At 34.2% G+C, this 23,344-nt stretch overlaps 1 protein-coding gene across 1 annotated transcript in view; it reads left to right on the plus strand.

Moving 5' to 3' along the window:
- TET2 (tet methylcytosine dioxygenase 2) overlaps positions 1-23,344 on the plus strand; it is a 134,090-nt gene that overhangs the window by 105,763 nt on the left and 4,983 nt on the right. Inside the window, exons 7-10 of the mRNA XM_029234836.1 lie at positions 8,018-8,168; positions 10,115-10,204; positions 18,596-18,733; positions 21,268-21,622. Coding sequence (XP_029090669.1) covers positions 8,018-8,168; positions 10,115-10,204; positions 18,596-18,733; positions 21,268-21,622 — 734 coding nt within the window. The remainder of the gene's footprint in view (positions 1-8,017; positions 8,169-10,114; positions 10,205-18,595; positions 18,734-21,267; positions 21,623-23,344) is intronic.

Genomic DNA, 23,344 nt, shown 5'->3' on the forward strand with positions numbered 1-23,344 from the left:
TGAGGTGAGCAGGGGCCACTCTTCATTGCAGTACATGGGCTTCTTATTGCAGTGGCTTCTCTTGTTGCGGAGCACGGACTCTAGGCACGCGGGCTTCAGTAGTTGTGACACTCAGGCTCAGTAGTTGTGGCGCACAGGCTTAGTTGCTCCACGGCATGTGGGATCTTCCTGGACCAGGGATCAAACCTGTGTCCCCTGCATTGGCAGGCAGATTCTTAACCACTGTGCCACCAGGGAAGTCCCCTTTTTTTTTTTTTTTTTTTAACAGTTAGAAGTCCAAAGAGGTTGAGAGTGTTTTTAAAAGTCTGTTGTATAGGTAAATATTTTGATTACCATTTCTCTGATTTGTTATTTAACCATTAGCCAAATTCTGAGCCATGTTAAAATTAGGCTGCAATGTAAAAATTCTAACAATATTTGAAAGGCCCCTATAAAAATAAAGGTGCCTTTTCAGAAGCCACTTCATATAGGAAATCACCTTGAAGTCATTTTGTTATGTGTGAGTTTTTTCAATTTCTATATAATTCACACACCATAAAATTCACCCTTTTAAAGTATACAGTACAGTGCATTAGTATATTCACAAAGTTGTACAACATTTTCATTGCTTCCAAAAGGAAACCTCAAAGCCATTAGGCAATCACTTCCCATTCTCCTCCCCCGCTAAATGGCAACTACTAATCAACATTCTGTCTCTATAGATTTGTCTTTTCTGGGCTTTTCATATTAATAGAATCATACAGTATTTAATCTGTCTGGCCTCTTTCACTTAGCATAATTTTTTTTTATTTTTTTAAATTTTATTGGAGTATAGTTGATTTCCAATGTTGTGTTAGTTTCAGGTGTACAGCATAGTGATTCAGTTATACGTATACATATATTCATTCTTTCTCAGGTTCTTTTCCCATATAGGTTATTATAGGTTATTCATTCTTTTTCAGATTCTTTTCCCATATTGAGTAGAGTTTCCTGTGCTATACAGTAGATCCTTGTTGGTTATCCATTTTGTATATAGTAGTGTGTATATGTTCATCCCAAGCTCCTAATTTATCCCTCCCCCCAGCCACGTTTCCCCTTTGGTCTCCAAAAGTTTGTTTTCAAAATCTGTGAGTTTGTTTCTGTTTTGTAAATCATTTTTTAAATATTCCACATATGAGTGATATCATACGATATTTATCTGACTTACTTCACTTAGCATGATAATCTCTAGGTCCACCCATGTTGCTGCAAATGGCATTATTTTGTTCTGTTTTATGGCTGAGTAATATTCCATTGTATATGTGTACCACATCTTTATCCATTCCTCTGTCGATGGATATTTAGGTTGCTTCCGTGTCTTGGCTATTGTAAATTGCGCTGCAGTGAACACTGGGGTGCATGTATCTTTTCAAATTATGGTTTCCTCTGGATACATGCCAAGGAGTGGGATCACTGGCTCATATGGTAGTTCTATTTTTAGTTTTTTAAGGAACTTCCATACTGTTCTCCATAGTGGCTATACCAATTTACATTCCCACCAACTGTATGAGGGTTCCCTTTTCTCCCCACCCTCTCCAGCATTTATTGTTTGCAGATTTTTTGATGATGGCCATTCTGACCTGTGTGAGGTGATACCTCATTGTAGTTTTGATTTGCATTTCTCTGATAATTAGTGATGCTGAGCATCTTTTCATGTGCTTTTTGGCCATCTGTATGTCTTCTGTGGAGAAATGTCTATTTAGATCTTCTGCCCATTTTTTGATTGCATTGTTTTTTTGACATAGAGCTTCATGAGTTGTTTGTATATTTTGAAGGTTAATTCCTTGTTGTCGCTTTGTTTGCAAATATCAGTATTTTCTCCCATTCTGTGGGTTGTCTTTTTGTTTCGTTTATGGCTTCCTTTACTGTGCAGAAGATTTTAAGTTTAATTAGGTCCCATTTGTTTATTTTTGTTTTTATTTTCATTACTCTAGGAGGTGAATCAAAAAAAGATGTTGCTGCAATTTATGTCAAAGAGTGTTCTGCCTCTGTTTTCCTCTGACAGTTTTATAGTGTCCAGCCTTACATTTAGGTCTTTGATCCATTTTGAGTTTATTTCTGTGTATGGTGTTAGAGAATGTTCTAATTTCCTTCTTTTACATGTAGCTTTCCAGTTTGTCCAGCACGATTTATTGAAGAGACTGTCTTTTCTCCATTGTATATTCTTGCCTCCTTTGTCATAGATTAATTGGCCATAGGTGCATGGGTTTATTTCTATTTCTGTTTTTGTGCCAGTACCAAACTGTTTTGATGACTGTAGCTTTGTAATATAGTCCGAAGTCAGGGAGTCTGATTCCTCTAGCTTCATTTTTGTTTCTCAGGATTGCTTTGGCTATTCGGGGTCTTTTGTGTTTCCATACAAATTTTAAAATTTTTTGTTCTAGTTCTGTGAAAAATGCCATTGGTAATTTGATAGAGATTGCATTGAATCTGTTTATTGCCTTGGGTAGTATAGTCATTTTCGCAATATTGATTCTTCCAATCCAAGAACATGGTATATCTCTCCATCTGTTTGTATCATCTTCGATTTCTTTCATCAGCATCTTATAGTTTTCAGAGTACAGGTCTTTTGCCTCCTTAGGTAAATTTATTCCTACATATTTTATTCCTAGGTCTTTATGATGTTTTAAAGTTTTGTCCATGTCATAACATTAGTCAGTACTTTATTCCTTTTTATGGCTGAATAATATTCCATTGCATACATGTGTACCACATTTTCTTTGTTCATCAGTTCATGGACATTTTAGTTATTTCCACTTTTTGGTTATATGAATAATGCTGCTATGAATATCTCTGTACAGGTTTCTTTATAGATATATATTTTCAGTTCTCTTGGGTGTATACCTAGGAGTGACAATTTTGGTCATATGGTAACTACGTTTAACTTTTTGAGGAACTGCCAAACTGTTTTCCAAAACAGCTGCACCACTCTTCATGCCTACCAACAATATATGGAGGTTCTGATGTTTCCACATTTTCACCAAAACTACTTATTGGCTGCCTTTATTTATTTATGTTATTTATTATACCCCTTCCAGTGGGTATAATGTGTATCTCATGGTTTTGATTTGCATTTCCCTAATGAGTAATGATGTTAGTCATTATTTCATTTGCTATTGGCTATTCGTATATCTTCGTTGAAGAAATCCTTTCTTAAATATTTGCTCCTTTTTAAATTAATTGTTTTTTGAGTTATAAGAGTTCTTTATATATTCTGGATACTAGAACTCATCAGATACATGGTTTGCAGATATTTTCTCATTCTGTAGGTTGTCTCTTCATTTGATGATATCCTTGAAGCACAAAAGTTTTAAATTTTGATGAAGTCAGCTTTTTTAAATTAACTGCTTGTACTTTCAGTGTCATATTTAAGAAATCATTGCCTAATCCAGGGTATTAAAGATTTACCCCAATGTTTTCTTCCCAGAGTATTATAGTTTTAGCTCTTCCATTTAGGTCTTTGATCACTGTTAAGAGTTCAACTTCATTTTTTTGCATGTGACTATCCAGTTGTCTCAGCACCATTTGTTGAAGAGACTGTTTTTTCCATATTGAATGGTCTTCTCATTCTTGTTGAAAATTGACAAAGATGTATGTGTCATTTCAGGATTCTTCTATTCCATTAATTTACATATCTATCCTTATGCCAATACTACATGTTGTTGATTGCTGTAGTTGCTATAGTAAGTTTTGAAGTTGGGCTGTATAAATCTTCCAACTGTTTTTCTTTTACAGGATCTTTACAGTGTCCTACAGGATACTCTGGGTCCTTTTCATGTCCCTATGAATTTTAGGATGAACTTAATAATTTCCCCATCTGGGATTTTGACAGAGGTTCTGTTGAATCAGCAAATTAATTGGGAAGTGTTGACATCTTAACAATATTAAGTCTTCCTATTTATTAGCATAGGATGACTTTACATTTATTTAGGCTTTTATTTTCTTTCAGTGATGTTTTATAGTTTTCAGTGTACAAGTCCTACACATCTTTTGTCAAATTTCTAAATATTTTATTCTTTTTGATGCTGTTTTAAGTAGAATTGTTTTGATTTTTTTTTGGATTGTTCATTGCCAGGATACACGTACACAGTTTGGTTTTATATATTAATCTTATATCCTACAAGCTTATTTAACTAGTTTATTAGTGCCAAATTTTTTTGGTGGATTCCTTAGGATTTATACATACAAAATCATGTCATCTACAAATAGAGATAGTTTAATTTCTTCATTTCCAATCTAGGTGTCTACTTTTTTCTTTTTCTTTTTTTTTGATGCTTTTGCATAATTTCCCTGGCTACAACCTACAGTAGATATTGAACAGAATTAGCAACAGTAAGCAGCTATTGCTTCTCTCTGATTTCTTTCAGCTTTTCACCATTAGGTATGATGCTAAATGTAGGGTTTTTGTAAATGTTCTTTGTCAGGTTGAGGAAGATTTTTTTTTTCTATTCTTAGGTTGAGTATTTTTATCATGAAAGGGTGTTGTACTTTTCTCAAATGCTTTTTCTGCATTTCACTTTGTTAATGTATTTCATATTGATTGATTTTTATACATTGGACCAACACTGCATTTATGGGATAGATATTACTTGGCCATAATGTATACTTTTTGTATATGTTGCTGGATTCCATTTGCTAGTATCTTATTGAGGATTTTTTCATCTATATTGATAAGGGATATTGGTCTATAGTTTTCTTGTGATGTCTTTGTTTTTGGTTTCAGGGTAATACTGGATTCATAGAATACATTGAAAAGGGTTCCCTCTTATATTATTTGGAAGAATTTGTAAAGGATTGGGGCTAATTTTTTAAATGTTCAGTGGAATTCACCAGCAAAATCATGTACTCCTGGGCTTATCCTCGTGGGAAGTTTTTTGATTACTAATTCAGTCTTTTTGTTATAGGTCTATTCAGATTTTCTATTTCTTCTTGAGTCAGTTTCAGTAGTTTGTGCTTTCTGGGAATTTGTCCATTTCATCTAAATTATCTAACCTGTTGATAGATCATTTTTATAGTATTCCCTTATAATGCTTTTTATAAGGTCATTGGTAGTATCCTCTGTTTCATTTCTAATTTTTTAGTAATTTGGGTCTTCTCTCTTTTTCTTGGTCAGTCTAGCTAGTTTTGTCTACCAAGACCTCAGGCAGCCGCAGTGTTCAACAATTGCCTCTGACTATTTTCAACAAATATCTCCAGTGGGGAAAAGGCTATATACAATAGCTGAACTCCAAGTCAGATCAAATGAAGAAAGCCTTGCCAGTGGTGGCTTCTAGAGAACTACCAAATAGGTAAAATAATGACATTTCTCTAGGAATGGGGCTTTGGAGGATATCCAGCCTAATTCTGCCCTCTCCAGTGGTTGCCAACCTGCTGATTTTCACCATAAATGTGGGCTGTTGGTTTTCAAGGGTGTCGTGGAGTTCTGGGGACAGTGAAAATAGGGCAAGTTAAAACACCGTAAAGCTTAGCTTCTTACCAAAATTTCATTGCCTTTCTTGAAGAAATGCTTCCAGGACTGCTGCAAGTCTTTTGTTAATTTCCATATTTCTGAAGAGTTGATTCTGACCATATTTACCAGGTTTCCTTTTGCTTTTGTGGAGGAGGGTATTTTCAGAGATCCTTATTCTGCCGTTTTTGCTGACATCTGTAAAATTGTAACTTCTAATTATAACATTCCTTCTACATTTATTAGACGGAATTCTTTAAAGAACTTTTCATTATCAACTGTTTGGTTACCATTAAATATAATTTGTAAACAAATGACAGAATAATGCATGGTAAGTATCTTTAGTTGTGAAATTTCAAAATAGTGATTTGGTGCCTTTGTAACCATCCAAAAATGATCAGTTAGTTTGTTCTTTCTTTTTGGTATCATTATTAACTCATTTGAAAAAAAAAACCCTCATGAATTTTAACCTACATTCATTTCAATGAGAAATGATATTTAGAGATCACAGTATGTGTCCAGATGTGCCCATTGCTACAAAGATACTGTTACTTTAGGCATTTTCAGTGGACTGATATAGGAAGTAATTTTTTTTTGAAAGAGAAAATTTGAGCTTTTTAATTCATATCGTGAGTTCATACTATTTCTTGTTCATAGGATTTTACAGGATATTTGCTTATCTTTAGACTTATTTCATCTTACACTGAAATTCTTATTTTTGACATTAACTATGATTTCTTCATGTCACAACATACATAAGTAATTTCAAAATAATATCATTACTACAAATAAGACTACTGCTGTCCAATGAGGTCAGGAGAGCCATACATAAACAAACGATCCACTTCTTAACATGTATCCAAAGGAAATGAATCATTATCTCAAAGGGATATCTGCATTCCAGTTGCAGCATTATTCACAGTAACCAAGGTGTGGAGACAACCTAAGTGTCCATCAATGGATAAATGGATAAAAATGTGGTTTGTGAACACACGCAGAGGAGTATTATTCAGCTTTTAAAAAAGGAAATCCTGCCATTTTCAACAACATGGATGAATCTGGAGGGGATTATACTAAGTGAAATAAGCCAGACAGAAAAAGACAGATACCTGATATTACTTATATGTGGAATCAAAAACAAAAGTCAAACTCACAGAAACAGAGTAGAAAAGTTGTGAGAGGCTGGGCGATGACGGAAATAGGGAGAGGTTGGTAAAAGGATATATATAATCTTTCAGTTATAAAATGAGTAAGGTCTGAGGATCTAATGACTATAGTTGATAACACCTTACTATATAACTGAAATTTGCTAAAAGAGTTGAACTTAAATGTTCATTGCAAGAAAAAAAAATATGTGAGGTGATAGATGTGTTAATTAACTTGATGGGAAAATCCTTTCATAATATATGCTTGTATCAAATCATCATGTTGTATACTTTAAATATCTTAGTTTTATTTGTCAATTATACCTCAATACAGCTGTGAAAAAATACCTACTGAATATAGTTTTCCTAGTGGGTTGTTTTATCCTGTTTTTAATGTTTGGTTTCTTTGTTTGTCTGTTTATTGCCCTTAGGATATAACTGACTTGGGATGTGAAGTCACAATACTGTATTTTAGCTAAAAACTAGAAAGCACTCAAATGCCCATCAATGGTGGAACGATTAATTTGTGGCATATCCATATAATAGAAACTGTACTCAGTGAATAAATACATCAATATAAAGTATAACTACATGCAACAATGTGGATAGATATTCCAAACAATGTTGAGGAAAAGAAGACACAAATAGGCTTATACTAGATAACTGCATATACATGTGTATTGTTATGTATATATGTATGTATATGTGTACATATATATATATATACATATACACATACAGTTTTGCCTATTTTTATGCTACAGTATAGAAATATATAGCATACTATATGTAGTATAAAAATAGTCAAAACTATACATATGTGTGTGTACTATACTATACATTGTATAAAAATGGGCAAAACTATATATATACACACACACATTTATATACACACATACACACTAAATTCAGTAGGCTTATAGTATATATAGTATAAAAATAGGCATATATATACACACACATACATACACTATATTCAGTAGGAATATAGTATATTTTATATAGGATAAAAGTAGGCAGAGCTAATCTCTTCTGACAGAAGTTACTGTTAGGAGGACAATGCCTGGAAGGAAATATAAGATGGGATTTAGGGGTGCAAGTATATGTTTTGTTTCTTAGTTTGAGTGGCACTCACTTGTGTATGTTTCATTTGTGAGCGATTAGAAGCTATAAAATTATGTGTACTTTCTCTGTGTGTATTATACTACAATAAAATATTTGTTCAAGTTGTCTTTTAAAGCCAATCGAAATAGTTCTTTTCTAATGTGATTGTGGCACAGCTTAATATAGAGTTAGACTTCTTTCAAAACTATTTGCATTCATTTTGGAATGTAGACACCCAGAATATGAGATTGATAGCCTGGACAGTGCTATCCATAGTCATGAACTTGGTTCTTTGATTTCTCAGGAGAACGTGTGCCTGTCAGGGGCTGGACCCAGAGACCTGTGGTGCCTCCTTTTCTTTTGGTTGTTCATGGAGCATGTACTACAATGGATGTAAGTTTGCCAGGAGCAAGATCCCAAGAAAATTTAAGCTGCTTGGGGATGACCCAAAAGAGGTTTGTTTACTTCCTGATGTATAATCTGTTCATTTTTCATGGAGAATTGATGAGCACAGATGAAGTGAACAATATAATATACTCAAACTCTCATTAACAGAGAATTTCATCTCAGAGATAGATCAGTAAAATTTTGGCTAAACGGTAGGCACACATAATAATATTTTATAAAATTAGCATAATAACAACCATGTGATACTAAAGTAATAAAGTTTGATCAACATAAACTATACTTATGGCCTTTTACACTTATTCTTTGTCTTCTATGTAAACTCCAGAGTTTCACACAGCTGTCATTTCCATCTTAAAACTAACTATTACTACTTCAGTGTTAGAACTTTCATCTTTTGAACCTGAATTATAGAAATCATGTTCGTGACTGCCACATTCATAAAAGTCCATTTCTAGTCACAGTTTCAACCCATGAGATTTGATGCCTTAATGTTACTATAATAAATGCATTCAAGTTACTAAAACATATTTAGATTTTAATATAAAGGTGTAGTTGAAATAAATGAACATTGATTTCTCATTGACATCACTGGTTTTTGTCCTTCTCTAGAATATATATTTCTCAAAATATAACTTGTAGATTGGTATCACGTTTAACAATCTTTGTGTAGCATGTATTCTAGAGTACGCTAATTGAATAATCAGAAAACCTCAGTATATTTAGCATTCATATATGATCAAATTTTTAGTAAATCTATACATGTTATAATTTTCTTTCAAATTTTAAATGCAATTGAAATATGCAATTATACTATTGATATAATAATTTTTGTATGTCCCTTTGAAAAATTCGTTAGCTTTATTATTTGTAACTATAATAGTAAGTGGAAGTTTAATAAAGTGCAAAAGCTCTTCAAGTCATGATATAAATTTTTCATAGAATCATAACATTTTAATAAGCTGTATTAATGTGCTAGATATCTTCTTTGCATACGAAAACACAAATATTTGATAAACCTAATGAATAGCAATTTTGCCTGCTGTCTTACACTTTTAATTTTCACACTGGAGAGCATTTTCTCCACTACTTCATAAATGTTTATCACTCTGTGTTTCATGTAAACAAATGCAGGGGATGGCTAGTGACATCCTCCCTCTGTTAGGTAGGAGGACTCCAGTCAGAAACCTCCTCACCTTCTAAAATGCAAGCAAGTATACCTCTGCCAGCTGCTTACATCTCCCAAGGTTTTTAGAGAAATATCAATGTGAAATGAGAACTTCTAAGTATGAATAGAACAACTGAGTATCATCCCCTACCATTTAAAAAAGCATATTCTTTGCTTGGGGTTGGGGGCGAATATACCCGAACAGTTTTCCTCTCAAGTAAACTTTACAAAGTTTTTCATATATACCACATTATAGTGCTTAGGGTTTTATTCATATTTGAATCACATAGTAATTTTTAGTTCTATGGAGTGATCATTTCAAATTTTGTAATGCTATTTTTATAAACATTTAAAATATAAAGATTAGAAATAGATTAAAACAAATCCTTTCAATAGCTCATCTTCCTCGGCCACTAATTGGAGAAGAATAGAGAATGTGACCTTTTAAAGACCGTATGGCTTCATTCTCCTAATCCTACTACCAGCATAGACTTATATTAATAAAATGCCAGATATCTGCATGCAAAGTAGAAAATTGATTAATCTCATGTAAATACCAAAGAGCTAGACACTTAACAGCACATACAAAAATAGGTCTATGCTTTTCACTTAGAAATAGTCACCTTAAGATGATATTTAGTTATTGGGTTGGCCAATGTTATGGGAAAACCCCGAACAAACTTTTTGGCCAAGCCGATATTTAATGAGACGGTACATATTTGTGATTTGGATCTAAGATATAGGGGAAAAAATCTAATTGATAGCCTCTCTCATATATGGATAGAATGGATTTAGAATTTAATATGTAGAATTATTCATTTTATACAGGAAGAGAAACTGGAGTCTCATTTACAAAACCTGTCCACTCTTATGGCACCAACATACAAGAAACTTGCACCTGATGCATATAATAATCAGGTAAGTTTAAACAGTTATTGACAATGATTAGAACACTTTACTTACTCATTATTGATGGCCTATCTTTCCAAAAATATTTTTGAAGCAACGATTTTCCTTCATTTTTCTAACTTTTTCTCTTCCTAATTGTTGAAACCACTGCAGTGTTCTGTTTTTGATATATGAATATTTGACATATGAAAATTATACCATCCAAAAGAGTATATTTTTGGTCTTTTAATCTGTAAAGATAATGAGCTTTTAAGGCTCACAAGCTATTTTACCTACTAATCTTGTTCTCATATGGATAATTTTATCTCTGTAAGCAGACTTTAGTGATTAATTGCAATTATATGGCTCATACTATAGGTTCTAACCACCTGTTAACTGTTTCCACAGCAAGTCTATACATGTGAAGTTATGGGTGTACTACTTTGTAAGTGTATATACATGTGTCGAGATATGTCAGATTTTGCTAGATTTTTCCTTTTTCTTTTTCCTTTCCTATTTTCTAAGTGTGTGCTGGGTTATACCTATATGGAAGGCCAGGTGATTTGTTCAGAAATGCTCGTGAAGGAGGCAAAAGACCGTGAAGTCTACACTGTTTCAATAGCATCAACAGCAAAAGCACTAAATGAAAGCCTGTTATGAACCAGATGCTGTGTTTAGTCACTGTGGACATTAAGATGAGCAATGCAGATTCTCTGTCCTTACAAAACTCCTTCCTTAGAGGAGACAGAGATATGTAAAATGCCAGCTATAGAAAAACATGATAACAGCTGGGATAGAAGTATGCACATTTCTGAAGGAACAAAAAGGTTCTCCCTGAAAGTAGAGATGTAAGGTCACAAATGGCCTTGGAGGCCATACAAAGATCTTTGAACTTTATCTTATAGGTAAGAGGCCTACCACTGGGGTGTTCTAAGTGTATATTGGGGACGGTGAGGGTGAAGTGATTTAACTTGAAAAGGTCACTCAAGCCAAATAAATGAAATACAGCTTAGATTATAGAAGATTAAATTAGAGAAGTAAGCTATTGCAATCACTGGGCAAGAGACGTTAAGGTCCTAATTTAATGAAATAGCAGCAGTGATAGAGAAAATGAAATAAGTATGTGATGTATTTGGTGGAACTTATAAACTTAGTGACCAATCAGATTTGAGAACGAGCAAAAGAGAGAATTTGAGGGTCCACCAAATTTCTGGCTTGGACAGATGGTTGTATTAGTATTAGGAATCAGTGAGGAAAAGTAAGTTTGGAGGAGATAAGGAGAAGATGACAAATTTCATTTTGGACATGCTAGGTTTGACATACTTCTAGGATAATTAAAAGAAAAATCGGGAGAAAAATCCAGGTTAGCACTGTGATTTGGGAATTATCAAAATGCAGGAAGTAGTTAGTAGTAAATACAATTTTTCAGCGTGAAGATTACAAAGAGGAGAAGGGGCTAATGATTTTAATATTTAACATTTTAGGGGTGAGTGGGGGAAGAGAAACCAGTGAAGGAAGGACTGGGGGTAGGAGCAATGGAATAGGAGAGGTTAAAGATTTAAGAGGAAGAGGAAGATTGATAGATGGAGGAAAGCTTGAGGTGATGAGAAGGTATTCAGAACAGAGTACACAGCAGTATGGGTACGGGAAAGCGTGAAGTATGACACATTTTGCAAACATTGTCATTTACTTAATAATGTTAAAGACTCTATAAGGGGACTAGATTAGTCTACATAGCAGAGACAGACAGGGCACCAATTCTAGTCAACAATTTAGGTATTCTTGTTTCCATTGTGGACATTTTCCCCAAACCTCAATTTTTTTTTTTTTTTTTAAGTGGGAGCAAAGGAGGCAACTTTAATGATGACTGTCTCTTTATAAGTTGTTTTATGTCACAACCTAGATATTTAGAGATATATGTTAATGTCTATGAAAATTATTTTAAATGCTATTAATAACAGTGGGATTAATATTGTTATTTTTACAACCTTACCTATTTTAATCAGTGTCACAGAAAAGTATAAGGAATGGTTTGCTACTGTTGTAAAATAATTCTGGTGAGCAAAATAATAAATCAAGCTATAAAAAGAAAATAAATTGAGTCTAAGTTGCTAGATTTCAAGTTTGGCCATTTTCTGTTGAGTGAATTTTTTATAGGGGATATTAATCAAATGGCTTTAACTGGGGAAAGGGACAGAACAACAAGCATTGATGTTCTTACTCCTTTGATTCCTATTATAGACTGTCTCATACAAACTTGATGTATCTAAGCATTTATATTCTACACTATTACTTTTTGTTTGGAGTATTTTATGCATTTCCTGAACCTGGAATATCTAAAATATGAAGGTACCCCAAGTTTTTAAGTTATAACAAGATGATTAGGTATAATTCCTTAGATGTGTTTTAATATTTGTATATGAGTAAATGTGTAGATAGATACACTAAACAATTGGCATGAAGTTTCAGTTAAGCAAGATGAATAAGGTCGACAGATCTGCTGTACAGTCGTACCTATAGTCAACGATAATGTACATTTAAAAATGTGTTAGAAGTGTAGCTCTCATGTTAAGTGTTCTTACCACAATAAAATAAATAAAATTTAAATACATACATACATACATTAAAAAATAAATGTAATGTCTATATAAACTAAATCAACTAATGGCTAAGAACGAATAAGGTGTTTTTTATATTGCATGGTAGGTACTACTGGAAAGTTTATCCATATGTCTTAACATGGGTTAGAGACCCCAGAAAACAGCCATGTGATCTTTTCCTACAGTATACATAACACATCAAGGTTATAGGTGCTGTGGAAGTCTACTATTTGGTATTTGCCTCCTTCCCCCAACTGAATATAGTACCTTTATTTCTCATATATGAATGTTCTTCTTTGCTTTGTTCCTTGATTTCATAAAGTCTTATTGCTGAAGTTAAGCTTCATTGGGTCTTCACAGCATGTCTTCTGTTAGCTCCATGGAATTAGAATATAGGTTTTCTTAACTTAAATATCCTTTATGTCTATCCAGTAGAGTTATATTTCTCTATCTTTTCTATGGTTATCGTACCATTAAACTTTAGGACTGAATTAGCAGGCTCAAATCTCAAAATCATGTGCTTTCATCATGTGTGGAGATGACATTTTAAACCAAGAAAACTTTCTTTGACAATGGAAATATTTTCTGTCTACACTGTTCAGAACGGTAGTTACTAGCTGCATGTGGTTACTGAACACTTGATATGCGGTTAGTGCAATTGAGTTAATGAACTTTTCATTTTAATTAATTTAAATTTAAATTGCTACATGTGGCTAGTAGCTGCCGTATTGAACAGCACAGATTTACACCATCAGAAAGCCATGCACTTAGAACTGTCTTCCAGACATAGAGATAAATTTCCAGTAATCCATTCACAGACCCCTGCATGGTATTTCTTATGAGATGGCATGAGTCTAAGGACCAGCTAGATTTTGTATACGTTTTTATTCAAGGAACAGAATAAAGCTAACTAGATCACATCATCGCACAATATTATTACACTAATATATGTGTAATTAGAGTCCCAAAAGGAGGACAGAAAAATATTTTTAAGTATAATCAATCACCATTTTTCAAATTTGTTCAAAACTATAAACCCATTCATCCCAGAAGCTCAGCAAGCCCCAAATGGTGGGGGGGGGAGATATTAAGAAACTATATAAAATTACATTAAAATCAACTTGCTTACAGTGATTAAGAGAAAATGTGAAAAGTAGATGGGGGAAAAAAGACATTACTTATAGGGAAAAAATGGATCACACACACACAAGACTTAAAGTCTGAGAAAGATGCAAGAAAAAAGAGGAAAAACACCCTTAAAGTACAGAAAGAAAGAAAAAAAAAAAAAGACTATCGATCTACAAATCTATAACCAGTAAAAACAACTCTCAAAAGTGAAGGCAAAAATAAAGATTTTTTTTTTTCAGGCATACAAAAGGTGAAATAATTTACCACCACCGGCAGACTAAAACTTCAAAAACGTTAAAGGAAGCCCTCTGATAGAAAGAAAAATGATACGATAGAAATCTAGATTGGCAAAAAGGAATGAAAACATCATAAATAGTAGATATGCGAGTAAAAAGACTTTTTCCCCTTATTTAAAAAATTTCTTTACAAGATAGTTTGTTATTTTAAAATATATCAAAAATGTAATTTAAGGTTTATAACATATAAAAATAGCACAGAGGCTTGGGGATTGGAAGTATACTGTTGTAAGATTCTTATGTCATATATGGACGGAATGGTATATTACTTGAATATAGACTGTACACTACACTGTAAACCTTAAAGCAGGCAGCCACTAACAAAAAATGTATAACTAATCCCCCAGTAAAGAGATGAGAATGGAATTAATCCCAAAGCATATTTTAAAATATGGAACTAAAAGAAAACTAAAACAAATACAAAACAAATAGCAAATGGTATATTTAATCCCAGCCGTATCAAAAACCACATTAAATATAAATTTTTTTAACACTCCCAATTAAAAGGCAGAGCTTGTGATATTGAATAATCACATTGATACAGAACAATTGTGATATTTAAAAAAGCAAGAACCAAGAAATACCGTGTTTGGGCTTCCCTGGTGGCGCAGTGGTTGAGAGTCCGCCTGCCGATGCAGGGGACACGGGTTCGTGCCCCGGTCCGGGAAGATCCCACATGCCGCAGAGCGTCTAGGCCCGTGAGCCATGGCCGCTGAGCCTGCGCGTCCAGAGCCTGTGCTCCGCAACGGGAGAGGCCACAACAGTGAGAGGCCCGTGTACTGCAAAAAAAAAAAAAAAAGAAAAAAAGAAATACCGTGCTAATATCAATCAAAAGAAAGCTGGAGTGATATTAATAGCAAAGTAGATTTCATAGCAAAGAATATTATAAAGAGGATCATTTTATAATGATAAAAAGGTCAGTTTAGCAAGAGAATATGATGATCCTAACTGTGCATCTAATAATAGCTTTAAATTTTATTAAACAAAAACTGATACAACTAAAAACAAACAAAGCTACAGATACAGTCAGTTTTCAATATATCTCTCTCAAACCATTAAAACAAGTAGACAGAAAATTAGTAAGGGGACAGAAGACTTGAACAACACTTTTAACGAAATTGATGTTATGTATAGAACTCCCCATGCAATGACAGAATTAACATTATTTTCAAATATACAAGGATGATTTACCAAGATAGTTTATATTCTGCGTCATGAAACAAGTATTGATAAATTTAAAAGCCAAAAAATATGTTCTCTGATCACAATGAAATTAAATTGAAAATCTGCACCAGAAGGATACCTACAAAATCCCTAAATATCTGGAAACTTAGCGACTTATTTCTAAATGACCTATGGGCCAAAGAATAAATCACAAGGGAGAAAGTATTTCAAACTGAATGAAGATGAAGATGTGACATTGAAATTTGTGGGATGCAGCTATGAAGCTTACTTAGAGAAAGATTTATAGCATTGAACATTTATATCAGAAATGTTATATAAAGTCTCAAATCAATGATCTATGTTTATATCCTATGAAGCTTGGAAAAAGAGAACTTTAGCCATATAAAAGGCAGAAAGAAGGAAAAGCTAAAGGTAAGAACAGAAATCAATGAAATAGAATACAGAAAACAGAATATATCAGTGAAACCAAAAGCTAGAACTTTTAGTCAATTTGTTCAAGAACAAATGAGAAGGTACAAATTGTCAATATCAAGAATTAGAGATGAGACACCATTACATATCCTACAGATAGTAAAAGAATAATAATGAAAACATTATTAAAATTTCATGAAAATAAATGACTTAGATGAAATGGGCAAAGTCCTTGAAAGGCACAAATTACTGAAGCTTACTAAAGAAAAAGTACCATGAATAGTCCTATATCTATTTAAAAATTGAATTTGTAATTAAAATCTTTCCCAAAAAGAAATCTCCAGGCCCAGATGATTTCCCTTCCAAATTTCACTCATTATTTAAGAAAGAAAGAATAGTTCAGTGGAAACTCTTCTAGACAGTAGCAAAGGAGTAAATACTTCCCAACTCATCCTGTAAGGCTGGAAATATCCTGGTACTAAAATCAGACAAGGGCATTAAAGAAAAAATAAAGTCCAATGATCTTCATGAATATTGATGTGAAAATTCTTAACAAAATTTCATCTAAATACATCCGACGATGTGTAAAAGGGATAATATATTATGATCAAATGGAGTTTATTTCAGGAGCAGCTGGTTCATTTAACACTCAAAGATCAATCAACGTGATTCACCATATTAACCAACATAATGGGGAAAACTATCTCAATAGATAGAGAAAAAGCATTTGACAAACTTTAACATCTATAGAAGGAAACTTTCTCAGCCTGATAAAGGGCATAGATGAAAAACCTAAAACTAACATAATGGTGAAAGAACTAAAGTGTTTAGTGTTTTTATGGTGAAGCAGCAAGTTAAAGAAGCATTTCATTCCTTAACTTGCTCAGCTAGGTGGAACTGTAATTTCTTTGCTCCATTTTGTGACATGAAACTTTTTAATGCTATTTTATTGTGATGGGATCATGCCTATTACCTAAGGTAGGCTTTGCCATCTGTGAAAATTCAGTAAATGGAAAGCTACATTTTTTTTAAAAACACATTATACATTGGGAACAAGAAAAGCATGTCCATTCTCACCACTTGTAGTTAACATCTTTTTTTTTAACTTCTCAAGTAGGTTTTACTATTTGTTGAAGATGTTTTCTGTGCCATATTTATAAACATAAACTTAATATACAGTTGTCATACAATAATAAAAATAAATACTTTTTACTCTTTATCAAATGAATGTTTGCTTAAGAAAATTCAAGGGATGTTTTCAAGAATAGTTCTCATCTTGCCAGCAAGCTTTTTGTGACAACCTAATTTTTTAAATTGAGGTATAGTTGATTTACAGTATTATATGTTTCGCATGTACAACATAACGATTCACAATTGTTAAAGATTATACTCCATTTATAATTATTATAAAATGTTGGCTATATTCCTTGTGCTGTATAATATATCCTTGTATCTTATTCTATTGAACATCTAACTGGAAATTTTAGACCATGAAATAGGCAAGAAAATAAAAAGGATACAGATTGAATATGAAGAAATAAAACTATCCTTATTTGCAGACAACATGTGTGTGGAAAGTCCCAAAGAGTCTACCAAAAAACTTCCTAGAACTAATAAATGGTTTAGCACAGTTGCAAAATACAAAAATCGATTGTATTTCTCTACACTAGCAATAAACCATTAAAAATTGAAATGAAAACCAATAACAATTAAAATAGCATCAAAAATATGAAATTCTTAATATATATCTAACAAAAATGTACAAGACCTGTGCACTGAAAACTACAAAACATTTCTGAGAGAAATTATAAAAGACCTAAATAACTGGAATGATATACCATGTTCATGGATCACAAGACTAAGTATTATTAAGATTTCAGTTTTCCCCAAATTAATCAATGGATTCAGTACATGACCTATCAAAATCTCACCAGGTGTTCTGAAGGAATTGACAAGGTGATTCTAAAATAAATGGAAATGTAAAGAACCTGTAATAGTCAAACTTTTTTTTTAAAGAACAGAATTTGAATACCTATACTCCCTGATTTCAAGATTTACTACAAATCCACATTTACTAGTAATCAAGACAGTTGATTATTGGCATATACACACATACATACACACACACACCAGCACACCATTACATAACAAAAGATCAGGATAGAGAGTCTGGAAATAGATTCAGCATGTATGGTCAATTGATTTTCAGCAAAGGCAATTCAATGAGATAAGTGTAAACTTTTTACCCAGCAGTGTTTGAACAGTTGGATATCCATATGGCAAAAAATTCTTTGACTCTTAATCTCACACCCTATGTAAAAATCAACTCAAAATGGATTTATTTATGTAAAATTCTAGAAAATGCAAACTACAATAATCTCTAGTGACAGAAAGCAGATCGGTAGTTGCCTGGGAACAAAGTGGGAAGCATGAATTATAAAGAGGCGTGAGGAAACTTATGGGAATGATAGATATGTACATTATTTTGATTGTGGTAGTGGTTTCATGTATGTATATGTGTGTGTGTGTGTATATATATATAACCAAATAGTATAATAAACAGCATATATTTAAAGTGTAAGTAAATTATATCTCAGTAACACTATTAAATAACTTTACTGTGTCAAGGCATTTGCTCTGTTTTGTGTCATTCCATTGTATTTGGGGATATAAAATATAATACTAAGGAACCTTTTTGACCTGCTCAGTACACAGGTCCTGTACTTTTTTGTCAAATGTGTGCCTAAAGATTTGAAATGCCTAAGTACTTCCCCAGTCACACACTCGCTTCCGTTTTTCAGATTGAATATGAACACAGAGCACCAGAGTGCCGTCTGGGTCTGAAGGAAGGCCGTCCATTCTCAGGGGTCACTGCATGTTTGGACTTCTGTGCTCATGCCCATAGAGACTTGCACAACATGCAGAATGGCAGCACATTGGTAAGTGGTGCTGAGGAGAGGTTAGCAGCATGTCCTGTTGAAGAGTAGAGGATTGGAAGTTAGCAGCATTTAGAGTAATATGTTTTCTGCCGGTGTCCCCGCAGAGAACAGTGTTTTCATGAACGATTGCTATTGCAAGGTGACCTTGTTTTGCATAACTAGTACTCTCATAACAGGTTGGCATGTCACATTAGTGGAAAACTGTACTGACAAGCATGTGAAAATCATAGAAATTCTTGGGCTTCCCTGGTGGCGCAGTGGTTGAGAGTCCGCCTGCCGAAGCAGGGGACGCGGGTTCGTGCCCCGGTCCGGGAAGATCCCACATGCCACGGAGCGGCGGGGCCCGTGAGCCATGGCCGCTGAGCCTGCGCGTCCGGAGCCTGTGCTCCGCAACGGGAGAGGCCACAACAGTGAGAGGCCCGCATACCGCAAAAAAAAAACAAAAAAAAAAAAACATGGAAATTCTTGGTGCTAATCTAAACCAGTGACTAAGCCTCTCCAGCTACAATCAGATGCCCAAAAAAATTCTTTCAAAATTCACTGTCAGATATCCAGTAGGTTATAATCAGTTAAGCAAAAAGCCATATACGAGCTAAGGTGCCAGTCCAGCCTGCAGAGAAAAGTATAAATGAAAAATGCATCGTCTATGTCACACCAACTACTACAGAACGTTCAAAGTGCAAAAGAACCCGTTGTAACTACATATTACAGTGGGTAAAATGGATTGGTCCTTGTATTTGAAGGCTTTGGTAAGGGGAGAAAATGGATCCATCTTAGGGGGGGAGCAGTGTTGCGTACCATCAAAACCCAGGGTGTGGCCTTGCACCTAAAGAGATGATTCAGAGTGGAGATAAAGAATGAAAAAGCTCAAGTACAGAAACTATAAATTAATCAACCTAATGAGTTATCAACATGGATACAGGTGTAATTGAGGAAGATGACCAATGAGACCTAACATGGAAAATAGAAGGCAGGCACTATAGTTAAATTATAGTGTAGAAAAGAATTCAGAGAGATAGTAGGCAGTAGTGGAATTAATTCGAGGAATCTGGTGTGAAATTTTTGTTGAGAAACAAAGAAGGTATTGGTTTAATGGTCTAGAGCAGGGGCTGGAAAAGTTTTCTGTTAAAAGCTTTGCAAGCCACATAGGGTCTTTGTCATATTCTTTGTTTGGGATTTTTTTCAATAAAAAGTTCTTTAAAAATGCAAAAAAAACATTCTTAGTTCACTGGCCATACAAAAACAGGCTGCAAGGCAGTTTGGCCACAGGCCCTAGTTTGCTGATTTCTGATTCAGGAGAACAAACATGAGACTTATCATCCACAATATCTAACACCATCACTCACCAGGTATTGAACACCTGCTCATCATTTGGAGGCTCTGCTAGATTCTGGGAAGTAGAAGAAATAAATGATAGCTGGAGCTACAGTAGGTCTTGAAGATAACCAGGTTTCTCTCCAGCAAGGTGATGGAGAGTAGGCAGAGGATGAGAAAGTTTTTGATTGAAGGGGAATTTGTCTCTGATAGGTCACAGGTTCTGTGAGGTGAAATGGAAAGCAGCACTAGAGAGGTAGAAGCGAGTAGGGATAAATTGTGGGAAAAGGTTACAAGTGCTCAGAGGCAAGGATTTGGGAAGACTTATGTGTACGAAGTGAAATGCTCATTTTAATACCATTGCATGTTAAACTTATTTCTAAAGGTAAATCTAATGTAATCATCACATTCCTTTCAAGAGTATCTTTCAATGATTTTGTATTACCTTGGGTTTCAAATAACCGTGGTCGCATTTTCTCCGTTAATTAAAAACACTAAATACTAAAAGCTAGTATTTTAAAACCAACAAACAATCTTTCATCAAAGCCAATGTGATTGTGGCCAACAAAAGAAATAAAGTACCATCAAATTATCAAAGCAGCAGAAGTAGCTTTTTTTTTTTTCTTTTCAGAAGAGAAATGAGTGAGAAGAGAAACAATAAGTTAGATTTCATAAAGTACAGAGGAGGGAAAAGAAAAGTAGAAGCAGTGTTAACTTAAATATTACCTGTATCAATCAAATCTTCAATTTTACATTATTTAGATTTCACTTTGGTATCCTGTGGAAATTTCTTAAACACAGTTAAGGAGAGTTAGCTGTGAGGAAAGATGTGAAATCTCTTTGTGTACAAAGTATGAGATGAGGCGAATGTGATGTTACCAAAAGCAGAGGAAGTCATTTGGTAGAGGAAACTTGTAGCTTCTTTTTGAAGCTTCTTCCCTTAGTCAGAAATGTATGTGAAGAACAGTGTCACTGCAGGTAACGGTTCCTGATAGATTCCAAAAAAAAAAAAAAAATGTCAACATGAACTTGTTTATCTTGATGTACATTTTGATGCAATTTTCATTAATAACACAATCATGGTTTTATGGTAACAAACCAATCTGGTCCACTAGGCCAGCACCACAAATGTAAATACTGAGAAGGGAAAACACACGCACACACACACCAGCTGTCATCTGGACTGAAACTGAGTCTGTGCTGTCTTATTTCCCTGCCAGGTATGCACCCTCACTAGAGAAGACAATCGAGAAATTGGAGGAAAACCTGAGGATGAGCAGCTCCACGTTCTGCCTCTCTACAAAGTCTCTGATGTGGATGAGTTTGGGAGTGTAGAAGCTCAGGAGGAGAAAAAACGAAATGGTGCCATTCAGGTACTGAGTTCTTTTCGACGGAAAGTCAGGATGTTAGCAGAGCCAGTCAAGACATGCCGACAAAGGAAACTAGAAGCCAAGAAAGCTGCAGCTGAAAAGCTTTCCTCTTTGGAGAGCAGCACAAATAAGAATGAAAAGGAAAAGTCAGCCTCCTCTCGTACCAAACAGATTGAAAATGGAAGCCAGGTGAAACAGTTGGCAGGTAAATTTAATGTGAAGCACTGTATGTTACGTGACACTTATTTTAAAAACGAACATTGTTAACTTTGGAAGGTTATGTTCAATCATGGTCTTCAAGTTCTGTACTAGAATTTTCTCTAAAGTAGCAAGGCCCAGGATTTGTTCTTGGAGATGGTAGTGAGGTGTTGCATCAGCCCCAGTGTGAGGGAGAAGTTTGGATTTTATTCTATAATAAATTGCAAAGTTTTATGGTAAGTGATATGGTGAAATTAGTGTTAATCCATCAATGACAGACAAGCCAAATTAGAGGTAGAGGAACTAATAGTTTGGAGATTGATGCAGTAAACCAAGAGTGAGGTAATAAGAGCTTGAGTTTTGGTGGTAGCAATGAAGATATAGCAAGAGATGACAGAAGCGAATTCTTCCAAAATGATTATCAATACGATGGTGACAAACCATTAGAATGAAGGAGAAAAAATATTTAAGGATGACTCCAAAGTTATAAGCCTAGATAATTAAAACAGTACTATTTATTGAGGTAAGTTTGAAAATAAGATTTATGAGGGAAGGCCAGGAGAATAAGATACCTTTCTTTAGCCATGTTGAGGCTGAGGTGTACCAGGGGAATCCACATATAGCTCTTAAAAAGCTTTTACCCATCAAAATAGATCACATCTGTAGTAGTAGCAATAGAGCATTATTTATCAATGCTAGTAGATATTCTGTTTCTTGCTTTGTCTATAGTTAATACTCTAAAAGGAGAAATCATACAATGTGATGTCCATATCCAAATTTCAGAGATGGTATTGGCCTAGCTATTAACAAAAGAAAAATGCATGTCTTTTGCATTAGTATAATGCTCTGCTTAGAACCAACCGTCTTTGCTTCACAAAGTCAAATCTCCCTACTGATTGATTTTGAAGCTCAAGGATAAAACTAATTTAGAATAATATGTCAAAGATGTTTAACAAACATTTGTTGATTGGTTGACTTACACTAAGAGAAGTAAATCCTATCCACTCCTGATATCTCTTTTAAGTTAGCTATAAAGTACAATCAGTTAGAACTTTGTGTCTAGTTCCTTCTAACTGGCCTCTGCAGTGATTGTTTCAGTTCTCAGGACTGCCATTGCGGCTCCATTTATCTGTTCTCATCTCATATTACTCTTTCTTTTAAGTGTGGTCATGAAACAGAAGTATGACTTTTAAAAGTTTCATTTACAAAGCTGAAAGTTCCTTTAAAGTTGTATCTACAACTGTGTTAATTTCCTTCCTGGAAAGCACGCTAATGAAATAGGGTTTGCCAATTGTATAAGGTGCTTTGGGTATTTAAATGAATGTCATTCTTTTTCTCATAGCATTGCTGAATCTTCCATAACAAATTTTTTGCTACATTACCTATTTAACATATTTGATTGCATGCCAGGCAATGGAGAAATAAAGTAAAATAAGACATGGTCCTTTCCCTCAAGGGGATACTTTGCAGTGAGGTGAGGAGGGGACTAAAAATGGATAATTCCAGTACATTATGACTGTTGCTTTATCTGACTGATGTTTGCAGTGGCTATGACGAAGTATTACAAAAGCACTAGAAGTTGGGTTTATAGACGGCTTCCTTGAGGAAGGCATAACTGTGTCAAGGAAGGGCAGGGAGATGGCAGGGCACTTCAAGTAGAGAGTGTGGCTTGATCAAACGCGCAGAAGCTCCAGAGAACACGATGCTCTCAGTGGAATGGCTTTTGGAT

Source organism: Monodon monoceros, unplaced genomic scaffold, assembly GCF_005190385.1.
Source record: "Monodon monoceros isolate NGI ecotype Baffin Bay Population unplaced genomic scaffold, NGI_Narwhal_1 Super_Scaffold_20, whole genome shotgun sequence".
NCBI lineage: Eukaryota > Metazoa > Chordata > Mammalia > Artiodactyla > Monodontidae > Monodon > Monodon monoceros.